We start from the raw sequence: 16631 nt of genomic DNA on the forward strand, positions 1-16631 counted from the left end.
CCCTTCGGGGTCCACCTGGCGACTGGGGGCAGCGGGTGGCTGCACATCGGCCCTGCCAGCCTCCACAGCCCAGCCCTGAAAGAATGCCTCCCCCTTGCTCTCGACGAGGTTCTGGAGGGCGCTGCACGCGCCCACAATCTGGGGGATGTTGGTGGGGTCCGCATCAAGGCGGGTGAGGAGACACCTCCAGAGCCCTTTGAGGCGGCCAAATGTGCGCTCCACCACCTGGCGTGTGTGGTTCAGGCACATGTTGAAGCGCTCCTGGCTGGCTGACAGGTGGCCCGTGTAAGGGTGCATGAGCCAGGGCCGGAGGGGTATGCCGCATCTGCGATGATGCAGAGGGGCATGGTGGTGTCCCCCACAGGGATCTCCCGCTGGGGGATGTAGGTCCCCGCCTCCAGCCAGCAGCACAGGCCTGAATTCCGGAATACCCAGGCGTCGTGGGTGCTGCCAGGCCAGCTCACATATATGTCCAGGAAGCGGTCCCGGCTGTCCACCAAGGCCTGGAGGACCACTGAGTGGTAGCCCTTCCTGTTTAAGTAGCATCCTCCACTGTGCTCCGGGACACGGATGGGGATGTGAGTCCCATCCAGAGCCCTGAAGCAATTGGGGAAGCCCAGGGTGGCAAAGTCCACGATGGCGGCATCTGGGTCCTCAAGCTGCACGAGCATGTGGAGGAGCAGGGCGTTGATGGCGCGGACGACCTGCAGGGGAAGCACGTGGGAGACCACCAATGAGGGGTGTGCAGGGTGTGTGTGGCCCTCCCCTGCCAGGGCTCCCCTCCCCCTCTCCCCGTGGGTCCTCTTACCTCCATGAGGACAGCCCCGACGGTGGCCTTGCCGACGCCAAACTGCTGGCCCACGGATCAGTAGCTGTCTGGACTGGCCAGCTTCCAGACAGCGATGCCAACCCATTTCTCCACACTGAGGGCACGCCGCATGGCAGTGTCCTGGTGCCTCACTGCAGGGGTGAGCCACTGGCATAGCTCCAGAAATGTCTGCCGGCTCATCCGAAAGTTCTGGAGCCAGCAGTCATCGTCCTACTCTCTGAGCACCAGCCGCTCCCACCAGTCGGTGCTCGTGGGGTAGCTCCACAGCCGGCGGTGTGTGCGGCGGCCGGGGGGCTGCAGGGTTTGGGGTTGCTTCCTCCTCCCCTGCGGGCAGCTCCTCCTCTGTAGCTAGGATGTGATCAGCTGCCTCCTGCATGGCATCGAGCAAGGCGAGCACTGCTCCTACAGGGGTGGCTGGGTGGACCTCTGGCTGCCACTGCTGCTGCTGCTGCTGGGGGTCCATGACTGTGTCGCCTGAGGTGTGTGTGCCTATGGCTGTGCAGACCACGTGCTGTGCAGGCTGAGTGTGTCTGGGAGGGGCCCTTTTAGGGAGCAGCTAGCTGTTGCCCCTGAAGTGCTAGTCCGCCCTGTGACCCTGTCTGCAGCTGTTCCTGGCACCCTTATTTCGATGTGTGCTACTTTGATGTGTAGATGTTCCCCTGCAATGCCTACTTCGATGTGGTGCTGCCCAACGTCGACGTTGAACGTCGATGGCACCAGGCCTGGAGAACGTGTAGACGTTATTCATCAAAATAGCTTATTTCGATGTCGCTACATCAAAATAAGCTATTTCAATGTACCGTTCACGTGTAGACGTAGCCTGAGAGGGAGGATGCAGGGGCTGTCCCAAGGGCACAAGAGGTGACGCAGTGGGAGCAGCAGTAGGAAGAGGCCCAGAGCATTGCTGGGTCTGTAACCACTGCATGAATCCCTTGCACCCCCACACTGCCTCTGCCACTCGCTCTTTGTCTGACACAAGAAACCTACTTGGCTGGAGAGGAGGGTCTCTCCATTCAAGTCAGGAAAGCGACGTGACGTGTTTTCTCAGAAACAGGGCTTCAGAGGCCAGCTCAAGCAAAACACCAGCCAAGCCCTTCCTCTAGTATGAACATGCTCTCTGGCCTCTTCCCAGCAGCTGGCTGGCCCTGCTCAGCTCCAGCTGCAGCAGGAGAGGAGACATAGTGGCCTGGTTTGCCTGCTGGCCCCTGGGACCACTCGGAGCTCCTGACCCACAAGAGACACAGAGGAGACAGTCCTGAGGCCAGAGAGGCCTCCTTAGCCCCAGGGCCAGTGGAGCTGCTGGGATGAGGACAGTGAAAGGTGCAGATTCGCAGACTTGCAGAAAACCACAGGCCACGGTACTGCTTCCTCTGCTTTTTGCAGGCAGGTGGAAGGGGAAACCGCTGCCACTGCTTCATATCTACCACATCTCATGACAGAAGCGGGCGGCTGGCTGCCCATGACAGAGACAGATGACCAGGCAAACTCTGACCCAATTCCAAGTCATCTCCGCCTCAGGGCAGGTTCCCGGGGATGGGGAGCCCCCTCAGAACTCTGTGCTCTGGAACTCAGCCTGTGGCCCTGAGACTGCTGGGCCAGGAATGTACCTGCAAGGTGCTCAGGGGTAGCTCCAATAGCAAACACCCTAGCTAGAGTTCACTCCCCCCACTCCTGGCCAGCTTCACTCAGGATAGTCATGGGGGAGTATTAGTGTAGACAGGGCACAGGCACCTTTACTATCCTGATCCCTAACCCTGCTGGGGCCGGGGAGAACACCCCCTGTCCTGGCTGCCCTAGCGCTCCCCCCATTGCCAGCCCATGTGGAGCTGAACTGGGGAGAACTACAGCACCTGCATTTGTTGGCATAGACAAGGCAGGGCCTGAGCAAACAGCAGGGCTTGTGTGGACAGCTCCTGTGTCACCCAAGCTACCCCTACCCCCACCCAGAAGGGAAAGTATGCAAGCAGGCTAATCCCCAGCAAACAAACAGCTCCAGATTTCCCCACCTCCTCGTGCACCACTTACATCCGGCCTCCTCTGAGCAGGAGAAGGCATCCGGCATCTCCAACTGAGCCCCACCGCCCTGGCCTGGCTTGCCCTCTGCATAGGCCTTTTCCAGCCACCTCAAGGCCACAGGTGTCACTCAGGCAAAGCACCTAGACTTCCGTGAGTCATGGCCTTTGGTCCATTTTGTGCAGGGCCAGTAAGTGTAAAGCTGTGAGATGGCAGGGCAAGGTGGCTGTGCTGCGACTTCCAGTTCTCCATCAGTCACTCAGCACAGCATGGTACAGGCCCCAGGGTGGGGGTGGGGAAGATACACAGAACAGCGATAAGCCTCAGAAGACCAAGATGGTGGCAAAGCCACCGCTCCAAGGATTCACACTAGCCCAGCGGCGTCCCCTGCTGTTGCCAACTCCAGAGGTTGTGAGGTAAGTTTGAGGGTCCTAGTTGCACTCCTGCCTGCAGTGAGGGGGCAGATTGATTTAGCAGCCTGCACTAGGAATCAGAACTCCTGGGTGCGAGTCCTAGGTCTGCTGCTGACTCAGTGGGTGACCCTGGGCAAGTCATGTCATCGGACTGTGCCTCAGTTTCCCTATCTGTAAAATTAAGACAATGATAACTGATCCCTTTCTGTACAGAACTTCTGAGATCTCTGCTTCATCAGGGGCCTATAGGATCAAACTATTATTATTCACTAGTCTGATTATTTCCAGTTCCTGTGGTAGAATCATAGAATATTAGAGCTGGAAGGGACCTCAAGACATCATCAAGTCCAGTCCCCTGTCCACACAACAGGACCAAGCATCATCTATATCATCCCTGTTAGATATTTATTCAACCTGTTCTTAAATATCTCCAATGATGGAGATGTTACAACCTCCCTAGGCAATTCCTTATAGTAAGTGACCACATTGACAAGAAGTATTTCCTAATGTTCAATCTAAACCTCCCTTCCTTCAATTTATGCCCATTGCTTCTTGTCCTATTTTCAGAGGCTAAGAAAAATAATTTTTCTTCCTTTATGACTGGATCTGCTCTAATCTGTTCCATATGCTTGTCCTGATGCATGAGAGAGAGGATCCTGGTTTTGGGCTGCTTGGAAGGGAGCTGGGTGTTCACATCCCTTGGGCTCTCAAAAACACCATCATATATCTCTCGTGCTCTGTGTACTGGGAGCAGACTTCTGTATATAGGGGTGCAGCACTCTGAATCCTCTAGGCCTGTCTCTCTGAGGCTGCCTTTCCACTCAGAACAGTAACAGAGAGGTAGCCATGTTAGTCTGTACTCCCAACAAAGCAAAACAGCAGAAATGTAGCACTTTAAGAACTAACAAAATGATGTATTTGGTGATGAACTTTCATGGGACAGACCTGCTTCACCCAGAGGTAGCAAACAGGGTGTTTTTTTGCAGGGGAGGGGATAAAAGTGATGGTAAATAATGTGGTAAGATCTGTGCTCTCAACTGCAGCCCACTCATGCCAGGTATAAACTATTTTGAAAAGTTGATTTAAGACACACAATTCCAGCTGACGCATCTGACAAAGTGGGTCTTTGCCCACGAAAGGTTATGCTCCAAAATATCTGTTAGTCTGTAAGGTGCCACAGGACTTCTTGTTAATTCCAGCAACAACAATCGCATAGCTGGAACTGACCTATCATAGACTGATTTTTCTGGCCATCTACGCAGCAGGAGGTGGATGGGAGAAACTCTCCCCATTGACCTCCCTTACTCCTTGTAACAATGTTGTCTGACCAGGGCCAACTATAGAGCCCTGATGATTCGATTTTGCGCATCCCCCTCAGGTGCACCAAATGCAACCCCAGAAGATCGACCCTGAACGAGTTGACCCATAACATAGGAACTCAGGGTCGTCAAATGAAACTAAAGGAAGTACATCTTCATGCACCACGTGGTAGGCCTGTGGAGTGCCTTGCCAGAGAACGCTGTGAAGACCCAGGTTTTGACAGGGTTCAACAAAGAACAGCCAGCATGGGTAGGAATGGTGTCCCCGGCCTCTGTTGGTCAGAGGTTGGAAATGGATGTCAGGAGACAGACCGCTTGATGATTCCCTGTTCTGTTCCATGCCTCTGGGGCATCTGGCATTAGCCACTGTGGGAAGGCAGGACACTGGGCTAGATGGGCCTTTGGTCTGACCCAGTGTGGCTGTTCTCTTGAACTTCGGGCACTCCGGGGGGGCGGTGGAGCAGCTAAGGCCCATAGGCAGGCTGATGAGATAGTAAGTGCGGAAAATTAAGCCAGCCGGTAACAGAGCCCCATAAAAGGTAATGCCCCTACTCCCGGGCTACCTCCCCACCTCTCCCAGTTCTCCACAGCGCTCACGACCGGCTGGGAAAGCGAAACCTAAGAGAGGCGGGGGAGGCTCAAAGGCCAGACCTCCCCAGCGGCTCCACCCCCAGCTCCTTGCTCCGAGCTCCAGCTCACCCCGCTGCAGAGCTCCAGCTGCCTGGGCGAAGCGAGCAGCGCAGCCCCCTTGGCCCCGGCTCTGCCCGCGCCCGGACGGATGATGGACAACTCCCAGTTCGCCTTCCCGGCCCGCAGCCCCCCCTACCCGGGCCGCGACTACGAGCACCTGAAGGAGGAGCTGGAGATCGGCGGGGGCGCGGGGGGGGGCGCCGCCTGCTCCACGGTGGTCAGCGTGCAGAGCTACCAGCGCCCGCCGCGGGACCACATCGTCTGGTCCGTCTTCAGCACCCTCTACATGAACTTCTGCTGCCTCGGCTTCATGGCGCTCGCCTTCTCCGTCAAGGTGAGCGCGCCCCCTCCCGCCCCGTCCCGTCCCGTCCCGTCCCGGCTGGCCCAGGCGGGGACACGTGCGCGCCTGCCGGCTGGGCGCTGCCCTGGCCGAGGTTGGCTGCCCCCTGCCGCTGCCGGCCCCGCGCCGCTGCCGAGGCTGGGCAGCTCTCGCGCCCTGGCGGCGGGCAAAGTTTCCGACAAACTTTGCCCGCGCTGCCGGGCGGCGTGGGAGAGCCCGGCGCGGGGCCGCCGCAGGGGGGAAGCCCCCGCTCGCTGGCCCCCCGCGGGGAGAGACAAGCCCGTTGCCGGGAGCTGAGCTGGCCCGCGGCTAGGGCCGGGGTGCGGCGCGCTCGGGAGCAGCGTTGCGCTGCAGTGGGGGAGACCCAGACGCAAGGGGCTGCGCCCCAGTGGGGAGCCCCGCTGCTGGCTGGGGGCACAGGGCTGGGTGTAAAGGCCCGGGGCGGATGGGGAGTGCACCTCTCGCGTTACCGGCTGGGGGGCGGCGGCACGGCTAGACCCGTACCAAGCAGGACGAGGGTGTGACTAGGGCATGGGGCCGACCTACCAGTGGTGCAGGAACTCCTTACCCTCGGCCCGGCCTTCTGGGGAGTTTCCCGATTGCTCAGATCTGCCCTGGAGTGACACCTGTTTCCGGCAGGCAGCCCACGTGAAACATACAGCTGGGTCCTCAGCCGGGCTCCTGGGCCCCTTGTTCAGACTTGCCCATCCCAGGGTGGGGCCAGATATTCCACCACAATCACCTTCTGTTGGGCTGTGCCATCACATCTGCCCATTGCCACAGGCCAGGGGACTGTCAGGTATGGCTCAACGCTCCTCTACCCCAATTCTCACAGACCTGTGCACCCCTGCCCACAGTCCAAGGGTGGGTTCCCTGAGACAGGCCTGCACCCAGCCTGAATGCTGGGAAATTGGAGGGCACCAGGCCTGTGACTCCTGAGGTTCACGTGCCTTGCCCCAAGCCTAAGGCTCACATGCTCTATTTGCCTCCTTCCAGGCCAGGGATCGTAAAGTGGTTGGCGACATCAGTGGTGCAAGCAGCTATGGCTCCACCGCCAAGTGCCTGAACATCATGGCCCTGATCCTGACCCTGCTCATGTTCATCCTCGTCATTATCCTTTTGGCAACAGGTGTCATTGTTGTCACCCAAGGCTTTCGACCTCATGGAAACTAGAAGCATGGCGGCCTCCGGGAGAGAGGGTGTCCTGGGCTATTACACCACCCTTCAGACAGGGTTTCCCTGCCAAGCTTCCTGCACTTCAGACCTCCCTCTTCTGCTCTGCTCCTGGCCGCAGTATGGCACTGCATCTGTTGTCCTACAGAGCTCCCTTGTCCTTCTTTCTACCAAGCATACTGAGGCACGAGAACTCATTCCTGGTTACTACTGTGTTGCGTCTATGGGACTCTCCCGAATTGCTCTGCTTCACCCACCACCACTCTCACCTTGTGGGTGATAAGCCCATGCTCCCGCTATAACCCATCCACTGGGCTAATTGCTGGCTGCCCCGCAGGGCACTGGGGAGTGGGGTGAGGTGGGCCAGCCCTTCTTGGCACAAGGCAACTAGGTGGGCTCCATTGCCATAGGGAGGAAGGGAAGGGTGGCTGCTCTCCTGCAGGCGATGTTTCACTTGGTAGAGTCACTGGTGGTAGAACCACAGGTCAGGGAAACAGTGTTCCAATAAACATTTCTTTTTCTCTTGTAAACTGGCTTATGCTTTGCAGCCATAATTTTGCACCACTCCAAATGGTGGGTTTGGCGGGAAGGAGAGTCATGTGAGTTTGGGAGGGGCAGGGGTAGCCGCTCTGGCTTTGCCCAGCAGTTCAGTGGGGCTTGGCTCATGGGCTCAGCCTGCCTGGGGGAGCCAGGCTTGTATGCAGGCTGGGGGTGGGGGCGTGGGTTAGATAGCAGGTGCTCACCTAGGGCGCTGGAAGCTGGGCCTGTCTGCAGTCAGCAAGGGGCTGCTGCTCCATTCCCTGCAGAGGTGCAGCAAGCATGGCAAACACCACTGAGCACAGCATCCAGCTATTGATATAAACTAGGTAGGGTGGGACAGGGAACAGATTCCCAGAAGGCAGCAAAGGCCCTCAAAATGGGACGCTCCCCTCCCAGTGGGGCAGGAAGAAAGGCCCCAGGCAACGTTCCCTCTGGGTTATGTCCATGTGCACAATTAATTTTGTCATGTGCACCACTATGGAGGTGATGTCACTTCCATAAAAAGCACATGGCTGGCCTGTGGTGGAGGAGGAGCCAAAGAGCTCACTGGGGGAGGGGACTCAAGGTTGGGGTGGGGATAGGGCTGTGGCTGGTGGGGTGAGCTCTGGGGTAAGGCATTGGGAGAGCGGGGCCAGGCTGGAGCCAAAGGGTTTAATGTGCAAGAGCAGGCTCAGGCCAGGACGCTGTGGTGGGTGGGAGATGAGGGGTCTAGGAAGAAGTTAGGCTCAGGGTCTAGGCAGGAGGAGGTCCAGGGACGAGGTGTGGGGTCTAGGAGACAGCTCAGGGCTGGGGTTCTGTGGTGGGTTGCAGGGTGTGGGAAGGACTTTGGGCTCAGGGCTGGGGCTGGTGTGCTGGGCACTTACCCGGGGCAGCTCCCATAGGGTGGTGATGGGGAACAGGTGGTGCTGCGTGGCCGGTGCTGCCCACTGCTCACCTGCAGCCACTGCTGTGATTCTCTGTCAATGGGAGCTGCAGGGGTGGAGCCCCAGGAAGGGCTGGCCCAGAACACGGATTCTGGAACTGCAGCTGGGGCCACTGGAGGCATGAGATGCAGCCCCTAAAGCCCCTTTCTTACCCTGGCCCTGCTGCTGGGATGGGAGGAGCATGTGTGCCCCTCATCTCCAGCAGCTCTCAGCAAGTCAGTGCGCTCCTGCCCTGAGGCCTGGTGTGGGGCTTAGTAGGCAGCTGCGTGGCTGTGCAGTTTGGAGGAACCATGGTTCTCATCCAGGGGAGCTGAGGTGATTGCCCCCCTGACTTAGTTACAGTGAGGAAAAGTCACACACACACACAGACTCAAGAGAAACCAAATCATCTGGCCTGTTAGTGAACAGGCAGCATCCTCGCTAGTCTCCTTCACTGATTAGTAGTCTGGCCCCTGCTCTGCTTGGCAGCCCCTATATGATATCCCCAGTGTCAGAAAGGCCATATAGGGTCAGGCCAGTGGGCCCTATGACCATGGCCAGTGCCAGATGCTGCAGCGGGAATGAAGGGACCAGTTAAGGCATAGTCCCCCTGCTCAAGCCTAGCCTAGCAGAGGTTTAGGGACACAGAGAACATAGGGTTGTGTCCCTGCCTGTCCTGGTTAGTAGGTGTATGGAGGATAAGTCCACCAATGGCTGTCCAGTTTTTTTTCGAACTCTTGGCCTTCACAGCAACCCCAAGCAACCAGTTCTCTAGATTGCTGGTGTATTGTGGGAAGAAACACCTCCTTATGCTTCTTTTAAACTAGATGCCTATTAATTCATCGTTCTTGTATTAGATGAAGGAGTAAATAATACTTCTACGTTCATTTTCTCCACACCAGTCATGAGTTTGTGGACCTCCATCATATCTGTCCCTTAGTTGTCTCTTCCAACGTGAGCCTTTATCATCTCTCCTCTTTGAGAGACCCCTAATCATTTTGGTTGCCTTTCTCTCTACGTTTGACAATTATAATATACTGTTTCCAAGATGGAGCATTCGGAACTGCACCAGTATTCTAAGTGTGGGATTATCATGGTTTTATAAAATGGCATTAGGATATTTTTGACCTTATCTATCCCTTTCCTAATTGCTCTCAACAAAAGCAGCTTCTGACTACCTAGGCCTACCTAATAGGGCAATGGGTATAAGGACTGCAAACCAGGTTCTAACGCACCTCTTGCTTTCTCTGGAGTAGACAGGGCCCAACTGAAAGAAAGTGATGTGAAGAGGATCATGCCCTAGCAACTTCTGATCCCATCCTGGCTCCCTAGTTCAGCCCCCAGCTGAAACCCTGCTCTTAACACCTCAGGCAGCTGACTAATGCTGAGGATGTTCTTCCATTCAAGTATGGGTTGGTGAGGTCAGGGAGGTTGCATTGCCTCCCCCTGCAGGTGAGAGTAACCCCTGGGCACTGTGGGGAAAGTTAAATCCAGGAATGAACTCTGTGACTCCAGCCCTTTCATTCTGAAGCGTTTCCCTAGAACTGTGTTTATTCCTCAGCAGGAATAACCACACCCTGGGTGCAGCATTGGCAGCAGTTTGTTAGTCTGGGCCTGGAGGATCTTAGTGCATGAGCATTTGCTGCTGGAGCTAGACCCCTAGGGCTGTTAGCTGATGCTGAAGCAGGCTCGTGAGCTTCAGGAAGACCTCACCACGCCCAGAGAAGGACAGAGCCCCACACCAAGCACAAATAGATACATAAGTCTGGAACGAACAAAAGCCATGCCTCTCTGCTGTTCGCCTCTGCACACAATGGGCCAGCACTAGGCCTTTAGTTTATGACTATGTTAAAAGAATATTAAGGTTGCAAAGTTAGCAGATACCAGAATCAATGCTGTCCACACAACCCTTGGGGTCCCACTTCTGGTATCCACATGTGGCGCTTCATCTGATCTCAGCCTCCTCTCCTCTAGCCCCACACTGCCTGGTTTCCCTTTCCATCTCCCAGGTCCTGCAGGTCTTTGCCTCTTCTGAGGACAGCTGAGATGATGTGAGAGTCCCTTCTGCCTGTAAAAGCAACAAGAAATCTTGTAGCACCTTACAGACTAACAGATATTCTGGAGCATACCCTTTTGTGGGTAAGGGCCTGCTTCGTCAGATGCATGGGGGGGCAGTTTCAGAGGAGGATTTAAAGAGGGAGTCTCGGTCAAGGGAAGAGCCAAAGCTGACAAGGTCTATTCAGTCAGGGTGAAAACGGCCCATTATGGGCAGTTAATGTGGAGTTGTGAACATCGAGAGAGGAGAAATGAAGACAGTTCAGTCATGGGGGATGTGGCCCATTATCATTAGCTAATGTGGAGGTGTGAACATCAAGAGTGGAGAACAACAAGAAGTCTTGTGGCACCTTATAGACTAACAGATATCTTGGAGCATCAGCTTTCGTGGGCAAAGACCCGCTTCGTCAGATTCATCTGATGAAGCAGGTCTTTGCCCACGAAAGCTGATGCTCCAAGATATCCGTTAGTCTAGAAGGTGCCACAAGACTTCTTGTTGTTCTCGAAGCTACAGACTAACATGAATACCTCTCTGATACTTATCAGGAGTGGAGAAACTACTTTTGAAATGGGCCAACCACTCACAGTCTCTGATGAATCTTTGATTGATGGAGACAAATTTGCAAATGAATTGCAGCTCTGAAATTTCTCTTTGTAGTTTACTGTATTTTTTATTTTTTTTTGTTTGTTTTATGACTGTGTCATAATTTTTTTTGTTTGTTTTATCACGTGTCTGACGAAGCGGGTCTTTGCCCACAAAAGCTTATGCTCCCAAGTATCTGTTAGTCTATAAGGTGCCACAGGACTTCTTGTTTTTGAAGATACAGACTAACTCGGCTACCTCTCTGACATCTTTTGTCTGTAGAAATCCACCAGTCTCCCTCAGTCAGCTACTCTCTCCTACATGCCGCCTGCCAGCCTCTTAGTCCTCACTGTGTTTGCCCCGTCCCCAGGTACCTTCTGCATTTGAATCAGGCGGCAACCTCCTCCATGCTGCTTGGGCCCAGCAAGGAGGTGGCACTGGGAGCACAGGTGTCCTGAGTGAATGCCTGGAAAGGGTTAAACCCAGAAAGGGTGGGTTCACTGGCAAGCAGCCAGTTGAGCGGATGGGAAGAGAGAGGGATCTTTGGACCTGAAGCAGTTGCCTACTGAAGGGCTCTTTCTTTTGTCTGGCCAGAGGAGAAATATTTAGTCCTGGGCAGGCCTAATTAATCCAGTAAATGTTCAGGCTACAACACAACCTGGGCATACAGATACGTAAGTGGAAAGGAAATGACATGGTCAGGTTATTTTTTATTTTGGGTTTGGTGTGGGACTTCTCAGGCTGGCTGATGTACCCCCACCCCACTGTCCACTGTAACTTCTAAACTGCATCCCAGGGAAGAGATTCTCTGCACTTTCACCTATCTTTTTTTCAAGTTGCTCTGTAACACCTAGCAGCCAAGTTTGCTTTATCGCTTTGTTTGCACACTTTCTCTTTTGTTAATAAATCACATATATAAGATGATAATTTGATTCCTGTGTCCTAAAAAGTGTCTGCATATGTGCATGCCTAAGACTGAAAGGTCAGCTATCGAACTGCAGCTTAATGTCTTCCTGTTTTTTTCCAGCTTTCCTCCAAAGGAGGGTTAAGAGCTTGGGATTACACCACAGGGAGAATACCATAAATGTGTCTTCCTGGGTTCTAAAGAAGGTTTTTTTCACTTGGGTGGTGGCAGCTGCCTCCCAGGGTCCAGGAATCTATGACCTTGGAAAGCTCTTAGGCAGAAGCCTATAGAGGCAAGATATTTTAAGGTCTCTCGCCAGCCCCCACTTTTTGCACTCGGAGCGCCTGAGTGATGAACAGCCTTGACAACAGGAAAGACAGGCTCCCTGCTTTCAGCTCCAGGGCCTCGCGGGTGTGGTTCACAGCAGCCTAGAGCTGCACTGAGAGTTCTGCTAAGCCCCTGCAGTGCGACACCAGTGCAGCCAACTTACTAGGGGCTGGTTTTAGAGCACCAGGAGCTAGAGCTAGTGCAGAGGCACAGGGCCTCCTTTGGGAAAGGACCCTGCAGGAAGATGAATCCCCTTTGCTGTGGGGGAGAGGGACGCTCATTCACATTCCACCCCCCTGGGGCCCTATTCTGTGGGAGCAGAAAGAGTGTTTCTAGGGGAGGAGATGATCAAGGTCCACGTGTCGGCCATCTTGTATGCAGCCACATTTAGAGCCCCCAAGTCTCTGCCATGTTGACCCGCATTGAAGGAAGCCCGCTCAGTGCTCAAAATGGATAAGCCCTTTTGTTCTTTGTCGGAGTTGATTTTGGCCAAAAATCGTGTGAGGCTTTCCAGAAAGCATTATTCATTTCCTCCGATTTTCACCCTGTGAGGTGTGCGTATATGCACAGCTGCCTGTCTGAAGTCAGGCCGAGTACTAGTCTAGAGGAAATACACTACAGACAGGCCCACATACAAGCTCAGAAGTGGGTGTGGATCTAACCATACTGCTGACTCTCACTCCCACCATGTACACGTCACTCGGGTCCCGTCTAACTGCTTAAAGGTTTCACACACTGAAATGGGAACAAAATAAAAATTGTATCAGAACACGTTTCAGAACACAAGTATTCAAAGGGTTTGAAAAGCCAAAACAGGAGAAAAGGCTATAGTTGAGTGTATGTGCTACTAATGGTGTGACCCCATTATTAAATGTCAATATAAGCTAATAGGTCTAAATCTACCGCACTAAACTGTTTACATGAAAAGTTTTACGTGGGGAGTAGAGATTTATATTGTCTCAAACACAGAAGTGACGTATTTTGACTTCTATTTTATTTCTGCAGCAAGTCTCTGGTTTCCATTAATCAAAGCAGTCATCTACCGAATATTTCCCTCCATCCTTCCAGCCACCAAAAGCAATCCCAATATTTACTCATAAAAATTAATTTTTATGCAGATTTTCGTTGATTTTTTGTTGTGGTGGTAATGAGCACTGAGAAATTCCCAGGGAAAAAAAATAAACCCAAACTGAAGGGCCTTAAAATGGAGCAGATCTCTTAAAAAATAAAAAAGCCAATTCAAATATTTTGTCCTTCTAACTATGGTGAAGTTGTTTTCCTAACACAGGCCCTGATCCCTTACGTGCACAGGAGGGTTTTCATTAAGAGTTCATATTACTCATGGGAACAAGTTATTCCCAGGTGTACATTTTGGCTTAGCAGTCATGTGCCTTAGAGTTACTGGAACTCATCTGTTTGCCTAACTCCCATCCAGTAGGGTTGCTTGCCAACCCTCCAGCATTGTTCTGGAGTCTCCACAAAATTGAAGATTAATCTTTAATTAACATGTAATGAAATCTCCGGCATGCGTCCCATCAACGTTGGCAGTCGTATATACCACGGCATGTTCTATCAAGCTACCACACACCCTTCTGTGTCTGCTTCCTTTCTCTTTGCTAATTCTAGGCCTGCACTTACTAGCCGGGCTGGCCACTGGGGTTCCCCCTGAGGGCTCACATTGGCTTCAGTTACCTTTGTCCTGTTTACAGCCACTGGAGGGGTTGCCCCTCCCCAAGCAGTTCAGTGAATGGGGCTCAGCAAACAAGGCAGGGATCTCTGTTATCTTGCCTCATATGCAGTCATGGTCCCCTATTCCAACTGGGGAGAAAATGCTACCCGGGGAGGGGGTTGGGGGCCAGGATTTTGAGTCAGCCCAGTAGAGAGGAATAAGGGCCAAGGCTGCAATGCCCTCCCCCACTCCATGCCCCCAACTTTGGCATCTCAGGCAATGTTCCCTCTAATCTTTTCTGTCCATGCACATTTTTTTTTCATCCCTGTGTGTACTAAATGTGCAGCTTTGCACCACCAGGAGAAACCAAGCCCAGCTGTGGGCGCTCTGCTAATCAGTTGGGCAGCACCTGAATCCCACCTGAGTGGCTGACCAAGCACTTGACTTATAGAGAACACTGATCCCAGAATTCAGTCTGGAGTGACACTGATTCCAGACTTCATTCCGGACCATTGGCAACACAGAAACCAGCCACGAAGTGTGGATTTGGATCCAAACTTCCCCAAAATTCAGGGAGTGTTTTGACTTGGGCTCAGGTTCTGGCCCAGATGAAAGGCAACAGTCTGCTGGCAGAGGGCTGAGGTAACTCATCCCTTATTCAGAGGGTCACAGTTGACAGCTGGGCTTCAAAGCTTAGGGAACTGTGAATGGTTTGGTCAGGCCCCAGAACCTGTGGGGCGGCAGAGATGGCTGTGCTGGCGACAGACAAAGGCTCAGCGCAGCTCACTTTTAAGGGAGCCCCCAAGTCTCACGCTATTCTGTCTCCATTTCCCAGAGTGGCTGATTTTGGGAGCTCAGCTAGGACCTGGCATTTAGAAATACTGAGCATTTGCAGCTCCCACTGACTCCACTTGGAGTTGCTGGGCACCTCCGCAGACACACGCAATCCTGGGGAATTTATTTTCATACATACACCAACACCTACTCATTGAGAACAAAAATGATGAACAGCTGGTCAGCTTCTCCTCTCACCCCACCCCGCCACCTCCAAGCTCCCTTTAGTTTGTGGTCTAGTCTGCAGCAGGGGGGGCAATCATTGCTCTGTGAATCACAAGACACATGCACCGGACTCCCTGCTGCTCCAAGGAGATAGCAAACAGTGCTGCGTTGCAGCATCCACTTGCTGCCAGGATGTCCTAACAAATTGCACTAGTCAGTGTGGTGGGTGGAGGCACTTCCTTCTCCCCTTCTGTGACAGTACTATCAATGTGGTTTCTCTAGCCATTTTAAGAGGCCTATCGCTTGTCTGCAGCCAGACTAAAGAGCAACAGCCATTAACTGTGAAGCTACAAGTCACATACTCACATTCCATCTACATTTCAGCATAATAGTGGCATATCAGGCTGTTAAGAAGAAGACCACATCCTAATGCCACCCACACAATTTTCCTAACCAATAACAGCCTACGGTAACAGAATTACCTCACCAATCATAACCCACCACCTTAACTGATTGACACCTAACAAAATTAATTATACAGCAGACAGGAGCAGTTACAAACTAGACAGAGAATATACAGAAAACAGTAGAAAAGTGAAGACAATCATCAGAGAATGGTGGTTCCACTTCAGCTATTGATAAGTCATTGCCTGCCAGATAAAATGCTGTTAACTAAGTTTTCTTTACCCATCTTGAGATCTGTTTAACAGTGGGTGGCATTAAGATGTAGGTGGTCCGTCGAGTCCGACGATGACGTCGAGCTTGCGCAGGCTCATTGGTTGTGGACTCACATGTGGCTGAGGAGTCCAAGCTTTGAAAGGCGTGGGCATTCACAGTGGGGGCCAGGGAATTGTCCTGGCCGCACCAACAGAACCCCCACTGTGAATGCCCATGCCGTTCAAAGCTTGGACTCCTCAGCCACATGTGAGTCCACAACCAATGAGCCTGTGCAAGCTCAAGACGTCATCGTCGGACACTACGAACCACCTCCATCTTAATGCCACCCACTGTTAAACAGATCTCAAGATTGGTAAAGAAAACTTAGTTAACAGCATTTCGTCTGGCAGGCAACGACTTATCAATAGCTGAGGTGGAACCACCATTCTCTGATGATTGTCTTCACTTTTCTACTGTTTTCTGTATATTCTCTGTCTAGTTTGTAATTGCTCCTGTCTGCTGTATAATTAATTTTGTTAGGTGTCGATCAGTTAAGGTGGTGGGTTATGATTGGTGAGGTAATTCTGCTACCATAGGCTATTATTGGTTAGGAAAATTGTACTAAAATAATTGGTCAAGGTATAGCTAAGCAGGGCTCAAGTTTCACTACTTAAAAACTGGGGTCCAAGAAGATGAAGAAAGACAGCAGAACATCAAGGGGGAAAAGAAGAACAGAACATCAAGCAGAAAGGAAGAAGGAACACCTTAAGGACTCACCGCCAAGACCCCTCAAGGTCCTGAGGTGCAGCACCCAGCACCCAGAGAGTGACTTTGTCTGTCCCAACCGTGGAAGTCTGCCTGCCTGCCTTATCAGGATTGGTGAGCATGATAGTGGGTGCTTAGCAAGTATTCTGCTTTCTTGGCAATTGTAAATAGATAGATAATAAGAATATTACTGTATAAGGCTTTTTCAGTGGCACAGATCCTGCATACCCACAGGGAATTATGCCCTGAGCCCCAGGAATTGGGTAAGGGTGGGAGTTTAAATTAACAGGGTCACGCCTTGAGCCCTACGGACTGGGTAAAGGTGTGTATGTCCCTGAGTCTGGAAGGGATGAGAAATCTGTGCAGGTAACATTCCAACCCACCTGCGTGAATGGGGAACAGATCTGCAGGCCTCAGTCACTGAGCATCACGGGGCCCATGTGCTAATTCCCC

At 52.8% G+C, this 16631-nt stretch overlaps 1 protein-coding gene across 1 annotated transcript; it reads left to right on the top strand.

The window, feature by feature from the left end:
- Window positions 1-5243: 5243 nt before the first annotated feature.
- LOC142014011 (interferon-induced transmembrane protein 1-like) lies at window positions 5244-6929 on the top strand. The gene is made up of 2 exons (XM_074996008.1): window positions 5244-5598; window positions 6601-6929. Exons 1-2 carry the CDS (start codon window positions 5353-5355, stop codon window positions 6775-6777), a joined length of 423 nt encoding a protein of 140 aa, XP_074852109.1. The 5' UTR covers window positions 5244-5352; the 3' UTR covers window positions 6778-6929.
- Window positions 6930-16631: the final 9702 nt, after the last annotated feature.

This window comes from Carettochelys insculpta, chromosome 6, assembly GCF_033958435.1.
Source record: "Carettochelys insculpta isolate YL-2023 chromosome 6, ASM3395843v1, whole genome shotgun sequence".
Lineage (NCBI taxonomy): Eukaryota > Metazoa > Chordata > Testudines > Carettochelyidae > Carettochelys > Carettochelys insculpta.

Excerpts from the sequence above, each read along its gene's own strand:
- LOC142014011 (XM_074996008.1), top strand. The coding sequence starts at position 5,353 with ATGATGGACAACTCCCAGTTCGCCTTCCCGGCCCGCAGCCCCCCCTAC. Across the intron at positions 5,599-6,600 it reads CGCTCGCCTTCTCCGTCAAG|GCCAGGGATCGTAAAGTGGT; the intron begins GTGAGCGCGCCC and ends GCCTCCTTCCAG.